Consider the following 22979-nt stretch of genomic DNA (forward strand, 5'->3'; position numbering starts at 1 on the left):
TTTCCTCTTTCACACACTATTCAACTCTTTAACTGGCAAATCTGACGTCGCTCAAGCTCTCGGACCGCAAAATTTCCAAATGTATTAAGCACCACGGCAAAATAATTTCACACATGCATGCAGCACATGCGCAGGCAAAATAAGCACGAGCTAAAAAGCGGAAACCCACAGCAGTAATAACTCGTCTTTCAGCTCCTCCAGCAACGGTCCCTTTAAAAGACCGTGCGTATGGCACGGCACCTCTCATTGGTTGCTTTAGCTGTCAATCACAGCTGTTTACGTCTCGTTGGAATTTCCCATGTTACAACACGGTTCGCGACTTCCGCAAAGTACAGGGCAAACGGTACGCGTCCAACGTATAGGTAAGACACTTTCCCCCCCACCCCCTCTCTCCTTCTCGTTTCTGATGTGGGTTTGTGAAGTTTAATTGAAGAAATGACCCTGTAACGTTTACTGTTATCAAAACCACTTGGTGGAGGCACTCGGTGCTGTACGGCAGTTGAGCGCAGTGCCTCAGGCTTAGCCTGGATCTCGGTTCGGTAGCTAATCAGTCCATCGGCGACGCGGTGTGTGTTCGCTCCTTTCAATCCTTGGAAGCTGGGTGTTTGCTTCTCCTCCTCGTTGTTTCTCCACAGCTGTCTGTGACTTCGTCTAGCCTAGGCTAGGAGGCTCGAAATGTACTGAATACTGTACAGCGAGCGAGGCCGGGAAGCACTGTGTGTCACTGTGCCTCCTCAGCCAGTCGGTCACTCTGACTAGTGACTAGTGACTTCCAGCTTCCTTCCGCTTCGTCCGTGTTTGTAATTAACTAGTGTTGGGGGCACTTGCTGGTCGGCCCCCGTTTTCTCAGCCTCCCGAAAGCTGTGCTGTCTGTCCCTCCAGCATCTTTCCCTCACGAGAGCAGCGATCGAAACGAAAGCAGCAGCAAGGCAGGCTGAGGCTGCTGAAAAAGCAAAGGCAGGACAGGACAAACGAGTGGAAAATCATGTCCTGTCGCAGTGGGAAGCAGTACAAGTTGCTGTGTGGCTCGACAAAGCGCAGCACTCGCTGCCGTTCCCCCGGTTTCTCCTCAGTCTGGTCGATGTGCTTAGCTAGTAACGAAGCTCGCCTCCTCAGGACAATTATACGCCTTGGCGAGATGTTGTTTCCCCAAGCACGACAGAGATGATCAGCTGGTGAGCAGCACCTTTGGGACCGGAAGTCCGTCAAAACCTCCTTTTTGAAGCTCGTTTTTGCTCGTAACTCTCAACTTGTTTTCACACTCAAGTGAGACTGAGAAAGATCTCAGCGGCGCGGCTGTTTCCCGTTTACTTTTTATTTTTACAAAAAGTGCGTTTGAAAACGACACGCACAGCTTCCTTTCCCTCTGCAGACATTTTAATCTTTAAAGAAAATGAACATGAAAAGTGCAATTGAGCAGCTGCCAGGCTTTTTAGGTCCGAAGGTTGTAGGGTCAAATCCCATATCTAGCTGTTGTCTCCTACTTACCCTGAATTGCTCCAGTAAAATTTCCCAGCTCTGTCAATGGGTACAGAAATGTAAGTAAAATTTAAAGTTGATTGTAGCAAAGCGTCAACTAAAAAGAGTAAATGTAAACGATAACAGTCCACAGGACAGTGATGTCAGGCTGGAGAGCCTTTGTTGGCAGCCTATGTCCCAGGAGGGGTGGAAGGTGTTGATGATGATTTAAAAACAGTCCCAGCTTTGAACAATCATAACTCATTTGTAACTTGATTTTATCTCAATATATTTTTTCTAGAAGTAGTTTTGTTTGCTTTGGCTTATAAAAGTTGTGTTGCTACATTTGTATATTTAAGCAAGTGTTGATTTCAAGGTCTCTGCTGAAAGGTAGTCGGTTCACAGCCAAGGCAAGCATCTCTGCAACATCAGTGTGTAGAGCACAGACGTGCGCAGCCAAAAATAAATGTGCTGAATCCCCCGTAAAGACGTTCATTCAAATGGAGCTGTTTGAATTGTAAATGAGTGTCAGTGGGAATTGGGACAAAGGCAATGTGTTGCCATCAATAGCAGTGACAGGAAGCAGCCAAGTCTCAACTTCATACTAATGCGTTCCAGGACCCCACGGTGCGCTCCATACTTGCTCTGAACTCCGTCTCTTTCATACTTTTCCTTTCAAATGCCACGTACATAGCAACTGACTGTTGTTTTCAAAATGTCAACAATGTTAGCCAGTTACCACTGTTCTCTCAGAGATGCTCCTTATTAGTATATATGTTTCACCTCTGATGTATTTTTGTTCCTGTGTGTAGCATGTGATCTTATTCTGATTTGTATTCTCTTGTGTCATCACCATTGCCTTCATCCTCCATGTAGGGCGATTCCAGTAAATGTCTTGTAATAAAATACCTATCTTAATTTTATTTGTACATGTGCAAATTAGTTTCAGTTGTTGTAATTTTACAAGTTTGGTTTTCAGTAACTGGATGACTTCTGTTTTGTGAGGTGGTCCTGCGGTCCTTTTCTTAAGATACAGTTTAACGTGATGTTCACCAAATGCAGCCAATGTTAAGGGCTTTTTGTAGGTTTGAGTCGCCAGGATCCAGAACTTGCACAGGCTGAATGGTACACATTGATGGAGGATTTTCACTGGCAAAATGTTTCCCAGTTTGCTGTGACTCCATATCCAGCTCGACTTAAGAGTTGTTGGAACTTATTGTAATTTTTCCTCACGTTAGTTGGGGCCAGTTGTTCAACTGTCAGATCTGTCCAGAAAACCCCACCTCAGCTCTGGATAGGTACAAAACGCCAGTGATACGCGTTCCCTGAGGCGCCTCCTTTGTCTCACCATGTGTAACATTCTTAGCCCGCTGTACCTGCACGTGTGCAGTGAGCTCCAGGTGCCTCTGCCACTCACAGGGTACTGCACGGTTCCTGGGCATGGCAGCTCCTTGCTGTTGCGGTTCAAAGGCCATTTGAACTGGCATCCTGGTCATGGGAGGCATGGCAGATTTTATTGAATTAAATCATGGTACAGTCCTGCTCATTTTGACAGCCTGTCTTACACTTTTTGCTTTTTATTCTCAGCCATGCACTTTGCTTCTGCCTCTCTTCATGTACACCAATCTTCTAGAGTGTAGAACATACATTTTAGGTTTGGAATTCCTTCCACAACCAGGTGTTTTAAGTGTTTCCTGTGAAAACGTCCCATTTTGTCGCATTAAATGAGGGGAATAAAAACGTGCGTGATACTGAATGGTGATCTGATTGAAATAGAAACTTGGAGTGATTTGTCAACAGAACTACATGTATGTCTCTTCCACTTTAATTTGGTCCCCTGTGGTGTTAAAGGTCATTGTGTCATCAGGTCACGGTAAACAATGTCTTTTTTCATAAATATATATATATTTTTTTAATGCTGTCGATGTTAGCTCTTCAGGTTTTATTGCTGTTCAGGGAAAGTACATTGGTATTTGTACACGTTGGTATATTTGCTCTCTCAGTTCAGGGAAAGTATTTTGCTCATTGGTAGTGGCGCAGTCGAAAGAGGGGTGGGGGCTCGAACCAGCAACCACCATGTGGTTAAAAATTCATATCCATAACCAATATCCTTCCTGCTTGTTTATTTTGACTTCTTTGGTGGAACATCTAAGTCTAGATGGCTGATGAAGGTTGACCGGTAATTTTGTTTAATCCAGTTTGTATATGAAAGGCTTCTCTTTACTGCGCGGATGTAGCTGTGTGCAGTTTCTAGTGCTCAGTGTGGGGGCGTGATGCAGAGAGCTTCATTGCTGAGGATTAGTGTTAGCATTCCTGCCCTGCTGAGGGCCGTGGCACTTACCGATTGAGTCCTGCTGTTTGGTTGTAATTCACTTTTCTGGAGTATGAACAACTATCCAGTAAAAACAGAGCTCCTGTTCTGGGTATGCCTCTGTTTCGAATTGCGTTGTTCTGTGTGAGTATCCATTGAAGTCTTCGCGTAGCAGTTGGGTAGTGCTTATGCTCTCACTTGTATCACAGACGAAGGGTAAAAACTTAAGGCCGGTATTTATTTGTAGAGTTTTTGCATGGTTAATTTTTTTCCCTCCCTCCCTCCTCGATTATGAATATTGTCACAAGTTCTTTCATTGACCAATTATACCCGTACACCAGTTAGTAAACATGTAGATGGAGCAAACGTATACATGTTTCATTCTTTAGCAGTATTCCCTGCCACAGCAGTGAAAACGAATTACACAGTGTCTTTTTTTTGCCACTAAGCAGTCCTCTGTGTGTGTGTGTGTGTGTGTGTGTGTGTGTGTGTGTGTGTGTGTGTGTGTGTGGAAACAGAAAGTGAGTCTTGATGTCCAACAGTGCTGCCTGAGAAATGACTTTACTGTCCATCTATTCTCTTACCACAGCAGCATTTGCTATCTTCTTCTAAAGTGGCTTATTCTATTTCATATTTCATAAGTGGTTATCAGTGACAGTATTGATAACTAGGGTCCCAGGCCTGTGATACCTTCAGTTTGTAAGCAGTGATATCGGTGACATTAGCGTATTGCTGTTTATTAAGTGTTGTACACCAATTAATCTTCTTGTAATTGTTTTTTTTAAACATGCATTTTCTGAAATTTACTCTGAGGAATCCAGTGTTCAGAAATGTTGTTTCTTCTTGCCACAGCACACACAAATTCTTCAGTGAAAATTACAGAAGATGTGATTTTGTTTTAATAAAGTGAACATGTGTAATTGGCTAAATACATCTGTAATCGTTCTCTGAAGTATGCAGCTAACACATTAACGCTATTTGAATTGTACAGCGTGTTCAAAGTGCTCAAAAAGGAGCGAAAAAAACTTTGCTGTATTCTGAGCCGCACTTACCAAGATTCCTGTGGAAACTCATTTGCTGGGCCCATGGGGAACTGCTCAGTACCAGAATAATGCAGACCTTTCTGTTATGAATTCACATGTTCACACTGCAATATTGTCACATTTCTAGTTAAGCATTAGTATACACATGTGGTACCAGGACTGAATACCACTGTCTAACTATATAAACCATTTTTTTTTCCCCAACTCATAAGCTATTTTTGCTATGATTCTGGTGCTTAAATTCCAGTAGCCACATCTTGAATTTTTCTTTGAATTCCATGATTCACCTGATGCTTTCTAAATCAACTGTTTGATCAGCAGCCATTGCATATGTTGGAGAGTTCTTATTTGCACAATCTGTGGAAAGTACAGAATTATGTGATGGCCCTTACTGTAACTGTCAAGGTATACTTTCCCTTTTTTCTCTCTTAAGGAAATTTTTAATAAGTAGGACAGTTTTGCATGAACGTCTTAAAGAGCCACTTTTTCATAGCATATATCAAAAGATAAAGCTTGACTAACATTTTATCCACATACTAGAAGCAATTGATGATTGATTGATTGATTGATTTCTGTTAGTGTGCTAATCATAAACCAAAACATTAAAATCACCTGCCTAATACTGTGTAGACCCCTCCTTAAAAAAGCTCTGACCTGTTGAGGCATGGACTCCACAAGACCTCTGAACATGTCCTGTGGTGTCTGGCACCAGGATGTTAGCATCAGATCTTTTGAGTTGTGAGGTGCAGCCTCCATGGATCAGACTTGTTTTTCCAGCACATCCCACAGATACTCGATGGGATTGAGGTCTGGGGAATTTGGAGGCCAAGTCAACTCCTTGAACTCTTTGTCATATTCCTCAAACTATTCCTGAACAATTTTTTGCAGTGTGGCAAGGCCACTGCTATCACGGAATACCATCGCCATGAAGGGGTGTACGTGGTCTGCAACAATCTTTAGGTAGGTGGTATGTGTCAAAGTAACATCCACATGAACGACAGGACCCAAGGTTTCCCAGCAGAATATTGACCAGAGCATCACACTGCCTCCACCTGCTTGCCTTCTTCCCATAGTGCATCCTACTGCCATCTCTTCCCCAAGTAAACAACGCACCTGGCCGTCCACATGATCTAAAAGAAAACATGATTCACTAGACCAGGCGACCTTCTTCTGTTGCTCCATGGTCCAGTTCTGACGCTCACGTACCCATTGTAGGCACTTTAAGTGGTGGACAGGGGTCAGCATGGGCACTCTAACCGGTCTGTGGCTGCACAGCCCCATATGCTGCGATGCACTGTGTTCTGACACCTTTATATCATGGCCAGCATTAAGGTTTTTAGCAATTTGTGCTACAGAAGCTCTTCTGTGGGATCGGACCAGAGGGTCAAGCCTTTGCTCCCCATGCGCATCAATGAGTGTTGGGCACCCACGACCCTGTCGCTGGTTCACTGGTTGTCCTTCCTTGGACCACTTTTGGTAGGTAGTAACTACTGGATACCGAGAACACCCCGCAAGACCTTCCATTTTGGAGATGCTCTGACCCAGTCGTCTAGCCATCACAATTTGGCCCTTGTCAGACTAGCTCAGATCCTTACTCTTGCCGATTTTTCCTGCTTCCAACACATCAAATTCAAGAACTGACTGTTCACTTGTTACCTAATATATCCCACCCTTTAACAGGTGCCATTGTAATGAGATACTCAATGTTGTTCACTTAACCTGTCAGTGGTTTTAATGTCTTGGTTGATAGGTGTTTATAGGCATTCAGAGTTGTAACTAACATTTTCACTGCAGTTATTGGAACAGTTCAGTTGACTTGATTAATCTGTCTCTCCACAGTGAAGACCAGGGTTGGATCTCAACTTTTTATCAAAACTTTTACTTTGAGATTGAAATGAATCTTATCATTAAGTTCTGTAACCAAAAGTTTACAACCTAATGTATCTAAGTTTTGTAGATTCAAGCCCGTCTGTATTTTGTAAAACTGAGAGATGATATTTGGAGCCATGTTGCAAAGGCTTATGAAGAAGTGGTGAAGGAGAACCCGGCTTTTCTTGTTCTGCATGTTTGTATTACAATACAGCAGTCGCATACTGAGTGGTGTTTCACTTTCCATTTGATGGTATGTTACTGTTGAGGAGGGCACTTGGCACAGGTCTCCTTTCTCCTTCTGTTCCTAGCATTAGGTGCAATGCTTGGTGAGTGAGGTCCTGTGGATGGAGGGAAAAGGCCCATATCGGATCTACGACCCAGGTGGAAATGAGGCCCAGGCCAAGGAGGAAGTGAGCAGCTCCAGCTACCAGCAACTGCTGGAAGAGAACAGTGTGCTGAGGGAGAGGATGAAGGGACTGAAGAGCCTTGGTAATGTCGAACTGATTTAAAAAAAATAAATAAATAAAGAAAAAATATATAGCCCCAACAGTTTTCACGCTGTAGATCTTGGGCAGCTTCCTGCAATGAGTAGCTGGTAACATTCTTGCATTCCTACTGTAAATGGCATTGCATGGCACAAGGTGAAATGTTTTGCAAAGAAATGTTTTTCAGAGCAGGCTTGGGACACACACACAACGTTGCTAAATATAGGTATGAGGTAGTATCGTACCTTCTTTTTTGTATTGTTCATATTCAAGCTATTCGGCATGTTTTGCCAATGTCTTTGAAAAGCTTTGTCTTGTCCGATGGAGCTGCAAGCAGACGTTTAACTGACTATCATGTTCTCTTGCCTAGAAGCAAAGATAGTAATTACTGTAAAGTTCCCAGTGCTATGTCAAATATAAAGAGCGATTTTATATAGATGGGGGAAAAAACAGGTGGTGTTGTGATGTTGCCATGTAGGAACATGTCATGTCCTGAGCACAAAGTTACTGTGTATACCTAGTTAGCATGAATAATCATATCGATTCAATGTGCAAATAAGATGTGTGTTACTGTTCAGTTTAGTTACACTGAAAATGTGCCCCATACAAAGTTCCTTAAGGCTGCACATGCCTTCTGTATCACAATGTTAGGCTGGAGATGGATGTTACATTTTCACTTTCTAACTTCTAATAGACATTTTCTGAGGCTGTCTTGTACATTTCTGCAAGCAAAGTACTTTAAACTTTTTTTTTAGGGGACTTGTTGGAAGAATCTCAGACAGAGGCCTCCAGATTGCGTCAAAGAGTGGAGGAATTGGTGAGGGACAATGAAGCCCTGAGGTCTTCATCCAGCTTCTCCTCTGGTATTTGCTTGGGCCTCCCGGTACAGGCAGAAGCTCCGGGTGAGTCATCAAGAGCACTGTGTCCCATGGCTAAGTGCTATATCCTACCGGTTTTACATACTGTTGTAGGGAACATTAATGTTTCACACTGAAGTGGTGTGCAGTTTTTGCATTTCACCTAAAATGAGAGCTCTGTCCATAGCACTCTGTCGGTAAATAGATTAGCGCCACACTGAATAAATGAATCAGTCTTTTTTCTTTTTCCTGCAGGCCCCCATGCCAGTGTGTTTTGACTAGTTAAGATTTACTTTGGTTCTTTTGTTTTATCTGTGCAGGGGTTGCCACTCATGGGTCCTCCAAAGCTGAAGTGATGGACAGTCCAAAGTCCCCATCAGAGAGGCCCATGCAGCCCAACTCCGCTGTATGCCTCTCACCTTTTGGCTTGAAATGAGATCTGCTCTTGATTTCAAAAAATGCAGACTAGGCCTAAAATCATGTGTTTACAGGAAGCCTCATCTGAATTTGAAGTTGTGAATTTGGAAGAAAAGGGGGCTACTATTGAGGACAAATTGGTGAGTGGAATAGAGAATGAACTGCTCAGGTTTGAAGGATACAGTTCTCACATGGCATTCTGTTACAGTATGTGATGTTAGGATGTTTTCAAGTTAAAGCTTTACTATAAAGTCCCGTAATTGTTAAATATTAATGAACATCCAAAATATGTACTTTCACATCGTTTTAAGTTTTTAATCTATATTATATAAACATAGATTATTTTGACTGTTTTACAATGTGCAGTGTGGATAGTATTTGTGTAGCACGGTATACAACTATAAACTAAAATGTAGGAGGAGAATGTCTGAGCTCAATGAAGTGAAATAATGGTGTCCCCTTGTGTACTTCAGGTAATCCTCATTGATGCTCTACACACAAATGTTCATGATCTGCACATTCCCTCAAATCGTGTAGAGAAGTTATATATTTGAAGTCAGAATTGGTTACAGATGAGACTTTCACATCAGTCATATATGCCAGGAGTGCCAAACGTACAATTTTCTGATGTTACCTCAGGGTTTGTTTGACATTTTAACTTGCTGCCATTCCGCCCATTGACCTCTGTAGTGTGTTTTTTTTTTTTTTTTTTTCCCCCCTCTCCCCCCCCCCCCCCCTTTTCTTTACTTTAAACATTGACTTGTTACAGGCACTGAGAGGATCATGAGAACTTGATGAGTGAGGAGTTTCATTTTCTGTCACTGTAGTTCTTGTCAGCTGTTTCTCAGATTAGAAACCTTTTCCCTCTATTTCATCAGACTTGATAGTGGTGGCAAATTTCAGGGGGGTGGATTTTATCCTTGCTGTGTAGGTTTAAAACATGCTATCCATGACCTAATTTGTTATGAATAAGCAGTGGAAAAATCAGTGGAATTTGGTGGGCTACAATGAAAAAGTGTTAATTTGCTCAAAGTGGTTTCACTCTCTTGCAGGTAAAAATGTAAGGTGCTGAATACTTTATTAAACGTCTACTTTGTGTTCTATGTGGAATGCATCAATGCTGATTAAAAATTTTGAACGATGTGTTTCTTGTAAAACAGTATGCCACTGAACATGTGGTTGCCATTCTGACTGTGCTTCTGGTCTCTGCAGGGCAAGGGATTGCAGCTGCCACAGGACAATCTGGAGTTAGCCAGCCAGCTGCAGAAGCTGGAGAGCTCTTTCAGTCTGTTTGCTGAGGAATCAAACCCAAACCAATTGCTGGCTCACCTGGGCCGCATGGCACTGGAATTTAATCGTCTGTCATCCAAGGTGCAGAAGAATGAACAGAGGACGTCCCTTCTACAGGTGAGATAGTTCACTGCCAATCCTGCCTGCCTCCAGCTGCTAGTCAAGTTCCTTGGTCTGAATTAGTGTTTCAAACATATCTTTGTTCATTTGGAGTGCTGTGACACCCACATACAGCTTATGCCTTATTAAATTTTCAGGTCCTCCCCGCTCTGACTCTATAGTGGACCAAGAAATGCTGCTTATGGCAACACTATATATGGCAGGGGTATATTTCCCTTTAAAAATTATGAAAACTCTGAATGTGGATCATAGGGGGTGCGGTGGCACAGCGGGCTTGGTCAGGTCCTCCTCTCTGGGATTCAAGTCCCGCTTGGGATGCCTTGTGACCGACTGGCGTCCCATCCTGGGTGTGTCCCCCTCCAGCCTTATGCCCTGTGTTGCCGGGTTAGGCTCCGGCTCACTGTGACCCTGCTGAGGACAAGCGGCTTCAGCCTGTGCGTGTGTGTGTTAATGTAGATCATGTGACCTATTCATCTTTTTGCAGGGGATACCATAAATATGGCTGGGTAGACTTTCAAATACATTTCATATTTATCTTGCATTGCATGCTTTTTCTTAGTTCATCACATTTCATTGTAAACTGTGCAGTCGCACTGGGTGTGTGGGGTGGCAGGGGGGCAGTACACCATAGACATCTGAGGATTAAAGAGTCTAATAGTGATTGAAACAAAGTCAGAAATAACAAATGACAGCTCTGCAAAACAGTGTGTAACCAGATTCCAGATAATGAGGACCACTTGATTTTTTTTCCACGGAATTCTCAGTTAATTTCTCATGAGAATGTATCTGTATATATGTTCTGTAAAGCATCTTTGTGTGTGGTACCTGTCAAAATAAATACGCTTCCTTGAAACAAAGCTTGCCTTGACGGAATAAACTTAGAAACTGGACTTTGAAGAGTGGAAGTCAGTCATACTGACTAATTAGTGAAAATGTGAAGTACTGAGCACTTCTAAGACAGAGGGTGAGGGTATGAGTTGTACCTGTATGTTTCTCAGTCTCCAGAATGTACGTGTCAGTGTAATGTTGTGGGGCTGCTGTGCTGCTTACAGAGTTTGTGATCTTTACCATGTCTTTGACCATCTCAACCAGTGTGGCTGTCATAGTATACTTCAGAGGCATGCCATTCCATGAGGGTCACAGCTAATTGGGCAGTCGTCATTCTTTAGCAAGATACTGGCCAAAAACACATGTGAAAGTTATTCGGGATTGTCTGGTAGAGAAGGGTGTTGGACAAATCAACTTAACGACTGGATGAAACACTTCTCACAGAGGAAAAAGGTGTCCGGCAGTGCTCTTACACTTTTAGCTTAAACAGCATATGTTTTGCTTGTTGTAATTTGAAACAGTTGGAGCTAATGCAATACATTGATACTTTGAAATCCTGGGAATGTACATTTCCTTATTTCCCAGAGAGGGTTTCTGGTTTCATTGAAAATGATACAGTGAATTATTTTTCAGACACTCTGTGAACAGCTGAGACAAGAAAACAATGAACTACGGAAGAAAATGGAGGAGGACCTTCAGTACAGGAACCAGGACTTGGAGCAGCTCAGGTAGACAGACAGTTGCCCCAATAATTTCGGGTGTCAAGTTTTTGTATTGGATGATAATGCTCATACTTTCTAATTGTGAAATCACTACTCAAGTACTGAATCATTTAATTTTGCTTTTCTATGACATTTAATAGTCTATATATCTTAATAGTGTGGGGCAGGGGGCGGGGTGTAAATGGAACTGAGAGTAACTCCCATGGGAAATTGTGTTCCTGATACATAATGGCAAGATGGTTCTGTTCCCCAACTTAAATGGTTCGACTTACAATTTTTTTTTTATTTTTTTTGATGGTGAGTTGGCGATAGACATTCAGTAGAAACCATACTTTGAATTTAGACCTCCCCCCCCACAGGCCAGCAATATGCGGTGCGATGCTAGGCAGCAGCAGCAACTTCGTGGAAATGAATTGTTTAAAACAAGATTGGAGGGAGAGCTTTTGCTGTTGTGACACTGAACTTATGAGTTGTTTAAGCATCTCCCTTTTTGCTGTCCTTCCTGATTCTTACTTGTACAGTTAGAACAGAACAGTGTCCTTTTCCTTGCGTTCAGTGCAGGAAGTATGCAGCGAGACGACAGACGTACAGTGCCCTCCATTAATATTGGCACCCTTGGTAAATATGAGCAAAGAAGGCTGTGAAAAATTGTCTTTATTGTTTAATGTTTTGATCTTTTGTTCCAAAATTCACAAAAATACTGTACTCTCATGTATATCAAACAATTGCAAACGCAACACAGGTTTATCCAACAAAAAAAATCTGTGTGCTACAATTATTGGCACCCATATAGCCAACAAAAAAAATCTTTGTTAAATATGTGTGCCACAATTATTGGCACCCTTTTAGTCAATATTTTGTGCTACCTCCCTTTGCCAAGATAACAGCTCTGAGTCTTCTCCTATAATGCCTGATGAGGTTGGAGAATACATGGCAAGGGATCTGAGACCATTCCTCCATATAGAATCTCTCCAGATATCTCAAATTTTGAGGTCAACGCTGGTGGACTCTCCTCTTCAGTTCACCCCGCAGGTTTTCTATGGGGTTCAGGTCAGGGGACTGGGATGGCAATGGCAGGACCTTGATTTTGTGGTCAGTAAGCCATTTTTGTGTTGCTTTTGATGTATGTTTTGGATCATTTTCCTGCTGGAAGATTCAACCACGGCCCATTTTAAGCTTTCTGGCAGAGGCAGTCAGGTTTTCATTTAATATCTGTTGATCTTTGATAGGGTCCATGATGCCATGTATCCTAACAAAATGTCCAGGTCCTTTGGCAGAAAAACGGCCCCAAAACATTAAAGAGCCACCACCATATTTAGCCATGGACATGGGGTACTTCTCCATATGGCTACCTCTCTGTGTGTGCCAAACCCACCTCTGGTGTTTATTGCCAAAAAGCTCTGTTTTGGTTTCATCTGACCATAGAACCTGATCACATTTGAAGTTCCAGTAGTGTCTGGCAAACTGAAGATGCTTGAGTTTGTTTTTGGATGAGAGTAGAGGCTTTTTTCCTTAAACAACTTCTGGTGATGTAGGTGACGTCAGATTGTACTTTTGGAGACTTTCTGACCCCAAGACACAACTATTTTCTGCAATTCTCCACCTGTGATCCTTGGAGATTTTTTGGCTACTTGAACCATCCTCTTCACAGTGCGTTGAGACAATGTAGACACACGTCCTTTTCCAGGTTGCTTCATAACATTTCCAGTTGACTGGAACTTCTTAATTATTGCCCTTATGGTGGAAATTGGCATTTTCAATGCTTTTACTATTTTCTTATAGCCACTTCCCATTTTCTGAAGCTCAACAACCTTTTGCCGCACATCACAGCTGTTTTCTTTGGTCTTACACATTGTGATGAATTTGGCCTATATGTTACCTCATATTTATACCCCTGAAGTCACGGTTCAACAGTTTCCTGTTCCTAGTCACCCAGGTGTACTAAAAAATGTAAAATATCTATGGGAATATACTTCAAATATGTTTTTCTTATATGAATTCATAGGGGTGCCAATAATGGTGGCACACATTTAACAAATTTTTTTTTTTTTTTGATTATCCTCTGTGTTTGCAATTGTGTGATATCCATAAGAGCAGAGTATTTTTCTAAATTTTTTTTTTTTTAACAAAAGATCAAAACATTAAACAATAAAGACAATTTTTCACAGCCTTCCATCCATCCATCCATCTTCCTCCGCTTTTATCCGGGGCCGGGTCGCGGGGGCAGCAGTCCGAGCAGAGTACTCCAGACCTCCCTCTCCCCGCACACCTCCTCCAGTTCCTCTGGGGGAACCCCAAGGCGTTCCCAGGCCAGCCGGGAGACATAGTCTCTCCAACGTGTCCTGGGTCTGCCCCGAGGCCTCCTCCCAGTGGGACAAGCCCGGAGCACCTCCCCAGGGAGGCGTCCAGGAGGCATCCGGAACAGATGCCCGAGCCACCTCAACTGGCTCCTCTCGATGCGGAGGAGCAGCGGCTCTACTCCGAGCTCCTCCCGGGTGACTGAGCTCCTCACCCTATCCCTAAGGGTGCGCCCAGCCACTCTGCGGAGGAAACTCATTTCTGCCGCTTGTATCCGCGATCTCATTCTTTCGGTCACGATCCAGAGTTCATGACCATAGGTGAGGGTAGGAACGTAGATCGACCGGTAAATTGAGAGCTTCGCCTTACGACTCAGCTCCCTCTTCACCACAACAGACCGGTACAATGACCGCATTACTGCAGACGCCGCACCGATCCGTCTGTCGACCTGCCGCTCCATTTTTCCCTCACTCGTGAACAAGACCCCAAGATACTTAAACTCCTCCACTTGAGGGAGCAACTCCCCCCTAACCCGGAGGGAGCAATCCACCTTTTTCCGACTGAGAACCATGGCCTCGGATTTGGAGGTGCTGATTCTCATCCCCGCCGCTTCGCACTCGGCTGCAAACCTCCCCAGTGCACGCTGCAAGTCTTGACTTGATGAAGCCAACAGGACCACATCGTCCGCAAAAAGCAGAGACGAGATCTCGCGGCCACCAAAACAGACACCCTCCGTTCCCTGACTGCGCCTAGAAATTCTGTCCATAAAAATAATGAACAGAATCGGTGACAAAGGGCAGCCCTGGCGGAGTCCAACATGCACCGGGAACAGGTCTGACTTACTGCCGGCAATGCGAACCAAGCTCCTGCTCTGTTCATACAGGGAACGAACAGCCCGTAGCAACGAGCCCCGAACCCCATAATCCCGAAGCACCCCCCACAGGATGCCACGAGGGACACGGTCGAATGCCTTCTCCAGATCCACAAAACACATATGGACTGGTTGGGCAAACTCCCACGAACCCTCCAACACCCTAGTGAGGGTATAGAGCTGGTCCAGTGTTCCACGGCCAGGGCGAAAACCGCATTGCTCCTCCTGAATCCGAGGTTCGACTATCGGTCGGATTCTCCTTTCCAGTACCCTGGCATAGACTTTCCCAGGGAGGCTAAGGAGTGTGATCCCCCTGTAGTTGGAACACAATCTCCGGTCCCCCTTCTTAAAAAGAGGGACCACCACCCCGGTCTGCCAGTCCAGAGGCACCGTTCCCGAACTCCACGCGATGCTGCAGAGGCGTGTCAGCCAAGACAGCCCCACAACATCCAGAGACTTGAGAAACTCGGGGCGGATCTCATCCACCCCCGGAGCCTTGCCACCGAGGAGTTTTTTGACTACCTCAGCAACTTCAGCCAGGGTAATGGACGAGTCCCCCTCCGAGTCCCCAGCCTCAGCTTCCTCTACGGAAGGCGTGTCGGAGGGATTGAGGAGATCCTCAAAGTACTCCTTCCACCGCCCGAGAACATCCTCAGCTGAGGTCAGCAGCGCACCACTTCCACTGTAAACAGTGTTCGTGGAACACCGCTTCCCCCCTCTGAGTCGCCGGACGGTTTGCCAGAATCTCTTTGAGGCCGACCGAAAGTCTTCCTCCATGGCCTCACCGAACTCCTCCCAAGCCCGAGTTTTTGCCGCAGCGACTGCCAGAGCCGCGCTCCGTTTGGCCCGTCGGTACCTGTCAGCTGCTTCCGGAGTCCCATGAGCCAGCCAGGCCCGATAGAACTCCTTCTTCAGCTTGACGGCATCCCTTATTTCCGGTGTCCACCACCGTGTTCGGGGATTGCCGCCGCGACAGGCACCGGAGACCTTATGGCCGCAGCTCCGAACAGCCGCACCGACAATGGAGGAGCGGAACATAGTCCATTCAGACTCAATTTCCCCCACCTCCCTCGGGACCTGGTTGAAGCTCTGTCGGAGGTGGGAGTTGAAGACCTCTCTGACAGGGGCCTCCGCCAAATGTTCCCAACAGACCCTCACTATGCGTTTGGGCCTGCCAGGTCTGTCCAGCTTTTTCCCCCGCCATCGAATCCAACTCACCACCAGGTGGTGATCAGTTGACAGCTCAGCCCCTCTCTTCACCCGAGTGTCCAAGACATATGGCCGAAGGTCAGAAGAAACGACTACAAAGTCGATCATCGACCTCCGACCTAGGGTGTCCTGGTGCCAAGTGCACTGGTGGACACCCTTATGCATGAACATGGTGTTCGTTATGGATAAACCGCGACTAGCACAGAAATCCAATAACAACTCACCGCTCGGGTTCAGATCAGGGAGGCCGTTCCTCCCAATCACGCCCCTCCAGGTATCACTGTTGCTGCCCACGTGGGCGTTAAAGTCCCCCAGTAGAACGACAGAGTCCCCAGTGGGAGCGCTTTCCAGCACGCCCTCCAGGGACTCTAAAAAGGCCGGGTACTCTACACTGCCGCTAGGCGCATAAGCACAAACGACAGTGAGAGACCGTTCCCTGACCCGAAGGCGTAGGGAGATGACCCTCTCATTCACCGGGGTAGACTCCAACACATGGCGGCTGAACTGGGGGGCTATTAATAAGCCCACACCAGCCCGCCGCCTCTCACCTTGGGCAACGCCAGAATAGTGGAGAGTGCTCATTCTTTGCTCATATTTACTAAGGGTGCCAATATTAGTGGAGAGCACTGTACGTCCACTGGTAATACTAATGTGTTAACTGGTCCTCCAGTGTTCTGGAAGCCAAATTCACTGATAGATTTTGTTGAAAACACACACACACACACACACACACACACATTTTCAGAACCGCTCGTCCCATACGGGGTCACGGGGAACCGGAGCCTACCCGGCAACACAGGGCGTAAGGCCGGAGGGGGAGGGGACACACCCAGGACGGGACGCCAGTCCGTCGCAAGGCACCCCAAGCGAGACTCGAACCCCAGACCCACCAGACAGCAGGACCGTGGTCCAACCCACTGCGCCACCGCACCCCCTACTTGTTGAAAACAAAAAGCAAGAAATGTCCTACTTAGGCTGAAAGTTTATGTGCATTTCAGTCTCTTCCCGTTTCTGATTTACACCCCCCCCCCCCCCCCCCCCCCCCCCACACACACACACACACACACACACACACACACACACACACTTAGGTAGCATATAATATGAAAATGAAGAATAAAAAAAAAATGCACCACTAAAGTAATTGATGAAAATGTGACATTTCATGACAAGCTCTATTGGAATCAGGGGAACCAGCACAATGTGGTTTAGGTGTTCATATCCTTCCAGTAAGTAGTCATTCTGTATGGTGCAGGCATTTAAGCTTCTTAGGCAACTGAAGGTCTTTGTGAAATATCTTAAACATTGTAAGGTTTCCAGCTTTCAATATGTTTATTGAGTTCTTGGTGTGGTTTCTCTTTTCTTGACTTGCTGCATCCTCACTGTTTGTTTTTGCCCTCATCGTAGGCAGGAGAATCTGAAGCTGAGGAAGCTGGTCACTGGCGCAGTCGCCCAGGAGGTAGTGACCAGTCCGCAGCACACGGCCAAGCAGGAACAGCTACTCGTACAAGAAGCTGCAGGATCCAAAGTGGATGTGACCGCGACTCAACAGGTGAGTCAAACTGCTCTGCACTCACACTGTCGTGAAGGAGGAAGTGCCGCTCACCTTTACGCATACACCAATTGCTCTTACTCCTATTTCTGAGTGTGAAGATGTGTGTGAAAGAATAACATAAGTGTACTACTTTGAATATTCAGTATATAAATTGTGGTCATTGCTTTGTAATTGTTCTGAATACTGTGAGAAATATCGTAATGGAAAACGTGTGGCCATTTCTCGGTTCAGTGTGTGTTTGTCAGAGTAATGTAGTAACTGTTTCCATTTCGCGGTGCTTTACTCTCTTATGAAGCATGTATTTTGTGGAAATGCAAAGCTAAGCATTGACCTAATTTCTTCATGGGCTCCTTCGAGGGTTTTCATTTGTGTTTCCTCTTTTTATGCTTATTCTAAAGCTTACTCTTGGATACTTGATAGTTGTTCTGCACATGGTGACCTTGTCACAGATGAGTGCGATGAAAGTTGCATGCAGAGCTGTGTCACTCACATGTACATATGTGTGTGCTGTGTTTTAGCTGTACTGTGCTGAAACCCTTTGAGTCACACAGTGACTGCTCAGTGCTGTTTTCCTTTCCTGCAGGGTGCTAAAGCTGTAGAAAAAGGCCCAGCAAAGACGTGCGACCCAGAGGTGTACGAGAAGAAAATCAAGTTGCTGGAGAAGCAGAGGAAAGATGTAAGGCCCTTCGGCACCCCTCTGTGAGCAAATATGGGGGATCCGTGTTGCTGCTCCACTGAGCTCCCCACTGTCCCTCTGTACTTCAGGTGCTTGAGGTGAACAAGCAGTGGGACATACAGTGGAACTCCATGAAAGTGCAGTATGAGCAGAAGGTGAACACACCCCTCATTTCTCTTTATTTCTCTACACACACTGTAGTAGGTCAAGTAAGAAGGTTTGTGTAAAGCGCATTTAATTTCCCTGGCATGGGGGGAGAGACTCGAGCATGCCACTTTGCCGATGTGCATACACGCCACAGTGACCTTTTCAGCGACTGCATAGCTTAGTTGGCTTATGACAAGAGTTGGTTAGTTGGCAGCTCCATGGACTGTGGAGGACTCCTTCCGTATGGTTTGGGCAGCAGTGGAGAAGTGGCAGCGCGCCAGATGGAGGAGCATGCAAACGACACGGCGGAGCGCTCTGCCACAGGCTCCTGTCACACCTTGTGCAGAATTTCCCCCATGTCTGCAGTACCCTCTCGCCTTCCTGTTGCGGTTCAGAGTGGGGACGGCCAGGGCTCTACAGTGCCGTCATCGCTGCACCGCTCATCTAAAATTAACTCTCTGTAAGAACGCGGTGCTCAGCACATCCGTTTGTGTCATGGCTGGGTGTGCACCTACAGGCCCAGCGCCACAGCAGTAGTGCGACCCCCCCCCCCCCCCCCCCCCCCCCCCTTCCTGGCACTGAAATGGCTTGGCAGTACAGATGCTTGCATCACAGATAAGTGCAGTGGTACTTGGTGCTTATCGATTAATTTATTTAGTCAGTCACTCCATCACCAGGGCGTGACTCCTTTCCAGTAGAGGAACCATTCTCTGCCCTCCTCCTGCCGTGGTTGCCATGGTTTGTAAAGCCATATCAATCACTGCATAGATGAAAATGCAAAACGGCATCGGTGCACATCTCTCCTGCAGATCACAGAGCTGCGCCAGAGACTCTCCGACTCCCAGAAGGCTGTGGCGGAGCTGGAAGCTGAGCGTGAGCAGAGGCAGCGTGACTACGACAAGAAGCTCCTCCTGGCGAAGTCTAAGATCGAGAACGTGCAGGTCAGAGAAATGTCTACACTCATCCTTCTCTCTAACTCCTGCTTTTCTGGTTGGCTGTTCTGAGCCATGTCAAGACTCAGCGATGCCCCCTGCTGCACAGTCACTGAATGTCGATTCTTTCTCAGGGGGAGAAGGACTGCCTGACCTCAGAGACCTGTGAGCTGAAGCACAAGCTGCGTTACCTGCAGGACCAGCTCGTGCCCCTCAGCAAGCAGAGGGAGTACCAGGACAAAGAGATCCAGCGCCTTAACCGCGTACGTCCCCCTTCCTTGTTGCCCCAGTGAGTCTGTCCTGGACTAGTAAAACAGAGGTCCTCATAAGAAGTGTGCTGGCACTGCCCAGGTCTCCTGCCAGCAGTGTGTGAGTTCCCAAGTGTGTGTGTTTTCTTGCTATGCGTTACAGGCATGATGGACCGACCGTGTGCAAAGCTGCAGACACCAGTGCACGGACTATGTATCTTGTTTTGTGTTTGTGTTCCCGCTCTGTGGATGATAGACCGGTGTCCCGCTTTGACCCCAGCATGCTTTACCTGTGGAAACTGTGCTGCTGACTCTGTACTATCCCTGCATGTGACAGGCCCTCGAGGAGGCTTTGAATCTGCATTCGCCCTCCACTGGGCAGCAGGCCCTGTTTGGGAACCATGCTGAGGGTGCGTCTAACCTGCAGCGCCAGGACCTACTCACTCAGATCACAGTGCTTAAGGAACAGGTGATGTATGGGGCGCTTGCCAGTGAGAGACAGCGGGATCTTCAATAGATGTCCCAGAGCTTATCATGTCCTGCAGCAAGATGGCTGACAGCTCCTCCTCCCTTTGCATGAGACTTACCCTGTGAACTCTTTGCCTGTGACCTGCAGGTGAAGATCTTTGAAGAGGACTTCCAGAAGGAGCGCAGCGACAGGGAAAGAATGAACGAGGAGAAGGAGGACCTCAGACGCCAGGTGGAAAGACTTCAAGGGCAGATCACCAACTTGACCAATCAGGTGTGGGCACATTAGTGTATTAACGTCTGTGTCCCCCTACAGAAAATGTGTATGAAGGCAGTCTGTACTCAGTGTTTCTCATAATCACTGTCCATCAGTCATCGGGCATCATCTGTACATATGAATCTTTTTGAGTATTCTGAATGCAGAAAATGAGTAAAGTAAAAGGGACAGCAATACTGATCGTTTTATTGAAGTGCTCCTCAGTGTTTTGTTTTGGACACTGCCTGTGTGTTTCAGAATCAGAATCAGAATCAGAACGAGCTTTATTGCCAAGTATGTTCGCACATACAAGGAATTTGTCCTGGTGACAGGAACCACCACAGCACAGACAGATTCTTCAGAGTCAGATTCACAGTTTCTTCACAGTAACCATATTCTACATGTTTGTTTGTACCTCAGCATGTCCCCAAGCTCTGAGCGATTGTGTAGGTCTGTCACCCTTCGTTGACTTGTGTGCATGTGTGTGTCTTCAGCTGCACCAGGCCCAGAGTGAGTGTCAGAAGGAACGAGCTGAGAGGTGTAGACTGGAGAGGCTGAACATGAACCTCAAACAGGTATGTACCCCACACAGGTTGGCTACTGCTCCGCTGTTGGTGACACCGCACGTCACATGCGTGCATTTGACACGTTACGGTGGACAGGTTGAATGCCCAACCTCGTGTGTGTGTGTGAACATGCAGGCATGCACTGCTGTTCATGGCAACGCAACAGATCTACTGTGGCACCTGAGGCTGCCTGTGGAGCTGCTTACAAGTGGTCATGCATGTCGACTTTCCATACTGTCTCCTTCCATTTTTTGCACAGGGTCAGCACGAGAGGCGTACATCTGACCCAACATCGGGCGCAGCGAATGCCCCCATGAGCCCCCCTTACTGCGGTCACTTTGTGCCAGCCAACCACCAGGGCTTTGAGGGTTGGCCGCTGCACTTCCCAACTCGTGTGCCGAACCTGGGTCCACAGCCAGGCCGTGACTTCCCACCCTTCCAGCCGGTACGAGCAGCTCATCGCCAAGTGCACTGCAGGGCTACTGTGGCATGGCGATGACCACTGAGTGACTGTTTCCCTCTGGCGTTCTGACTCTTAGGGTTTCCCGTGGCAACCGCCCTGTCCACAGCAGCGCAGTGCGAGAGGCCCCGTTGACACGGCACGCCCCCCTCCGGAGAATACAGGTGAGAGGTGCACACATGCAACTGTTGGTGTCGCCACAGAGCTGTGGTCGTTGTCCCACGCTGAAAGTGTGGACCGTGATGTGACACACTTGTCTTTTTGCAGCTGACCCGACAGCAGCAGGATGCGGAAAGAGGGATCGACCAAACATCGATCCCGGAAAGCACTAGAAACATTGTCACTGGCTGCTGCCTATCAGCTAAGGGTAGCTTATGTTCTAGTAGGCAAGGTGTGATCGATTGTGCCATCTCCCTACTGTACAAATATTGTATCGTAATGTTTGTCTACATTTTTTTTCTAAGCCCCTTTGTGGAAATGTTAACCTGTTGGGAATATGTTATTGTACAATATGGATTTCTCATTTCTTTATAATTGTTGTGTGGTACTTACTCTCTGCTATATAGAATAATTTGTGCGATAAAATAATCATTTAAAAACATCATTTTATAATTTAAAAATTACACAATATTAATTATACAGTATCTTTGTATTTAAACAGTACTGCAAATACTAATGTGGCAGTATTTAATGCTGTAACTTGCATTGAGATGCTCAGATTGCAATCAAAAGTGCTGGTAAATCTGTGGAACGACATTCACAGTAATTACATCTGTATTTACATTGCTAACAGCTACAACCATTTGTTTAATTTTTAAACGTTATCCATTTTAATTAATGCTTGTTTTTTCCCCATTCTGTTACTTTAAACCAAAGTATCTTTTTTTTAATAGCTGCAGATGTTTTCAGAATATAAAATTTTACCTTTTTCCTCCTCCCCCCCCCCCAGTGCATATTGTGGTTGCACACACCACAATAGTACATGATTTATATTAATTATCCTGTTTTATAGAGTTGCATTATTATCTGAGCATCTTAGCGGTTGTTTCCTTTGTATTTTCCGTGTTTCTGTGCAGCCATGGAATTACACTGATGTGTTGTACGGGTTACTCCATCTGGCTCCTGAATAAACTCTGTCCTTGGGAATCCTGCTCTCTGGCCTGGTGATGCTCTCTTCCCTGGATGGCCAGCATGTACAGACTGTGACATGCAAACCACTGACAGCAGGACATCCCACAAGAGCATTTTTGTATTTAACTTAATATAATAAATATATTCTGACCGTACATTTTAGACCTTTTGTCTGTCTCTCTGCCGTGGTTTGAACAAGAAATATGAACTGGATTGTTTGGGATGAATGAATGCAGAGCACTGTATCTGGAAGATAGAGTAGTACAAATGAGGTGGTAACTTGGCCCAAATGCTAGCCTGAAAGAGCGCTGCAAGAAAAGCAGCTGCTGTGAAAGCCACATCTGCAGAGCCGGGGCCGAACGTGAAGGGGTCCCGTGAACAGCACGTGGACACCAAACTGACTTTGTGATACATTTCGGACACAAGGTTAGCATGCCTCAGCATGGGGGGAGTGTCGTACCAGCCTGCTGCACCGTTTGGCCATAGAAGCAACGGTCACTCCCCAAGATACACACATTGGGGTTACAAGAGCTTTCATTCAATATCTTTACTTGAGCTTAGTATCCATTTCTTCACATTTACAAGCACTACATTTTGATTTTTCACTTTCCTACAGCTGAGTAGTGTGAGAGCAGTCACCATGGTTGTCCTCTTCTCAGTTTGGACAGTCCAAACCATGTCAGCTTGTTCACCGAGTCTCACGTTCATTTTGTCTTTTTGCACTAAAGGTCTGATAAATACATACTCATTGAGTATAAT

The 22979-nt window shown here is 45.8% G+C and overlaps 1 protein-coding gene across 2 annotated transcripts; it reads left to right on the forward strand.

Moving 5' to 3' along the window:
• Positions 1 to 285: 285 nt before the first annotated feature.
• On the forward strand, positions 286 to 21948 carry tnip1 (TNFAIP3 interacting protein 1). Of its 2 annotated transcripts, none has more exons than XM_018745206.2 (18): positions 286 to 362; positions 6993 to 7173; positions 7925 to 8071; positions 8347 to 8432; positions 8518 to 8583; positions 9656 to 9850; positions 11315 to 11409; positions 17189 to 17333; positions 17920 to 18012; positions 18102 to 18167; positions 18969 to 19100; positions 19226 to 19354; positions 19677 to 19808; positions 19956 to 20081; positions 20558 to 20638; positions 20889 to 21074; positions 21169 to 21253; positions 21357 to 21948. In XM_018745206.2, the coding sequence occupies exons 2-18, from the start codon at positions 7029 to 7031 to the stop codon at positions 21419 to 21421; spliced, it is 1974 nt and encodes a 657-aa protein (XP_018600722.1). In that variant the 5' UTR covers positions 286 to 362; positions 6993 to 7028; the 3' UTR covers positions 21422 to 21948. The 2 variants fall into 2 exon arrangements, with proteins under 2 accessions (XP_018600722.1, XP_018600723.1); XM_018745207.2 differs by lacking the exon at positions 286 to 362 and adding an exon at positions 5724 to 5772.
• The last annotated feature ends 1031 nt before the right edge of the window (positions 21949 to 22979 follow it).

Source organism: Scleropages formosus, chromosome 13 (assembly GCF_900964775.1).
Source record: "Scleropages formosus chromosome 13, fSclFor1.1, whole genome shotgun sequence".
Classification (NCBI taxonomy): Eukaryota; Metazoa; Chordata; class Actinopteri; order Osteoglossiformes; family Osteoglossidae; genus Scleropages; species Scleropages formosus.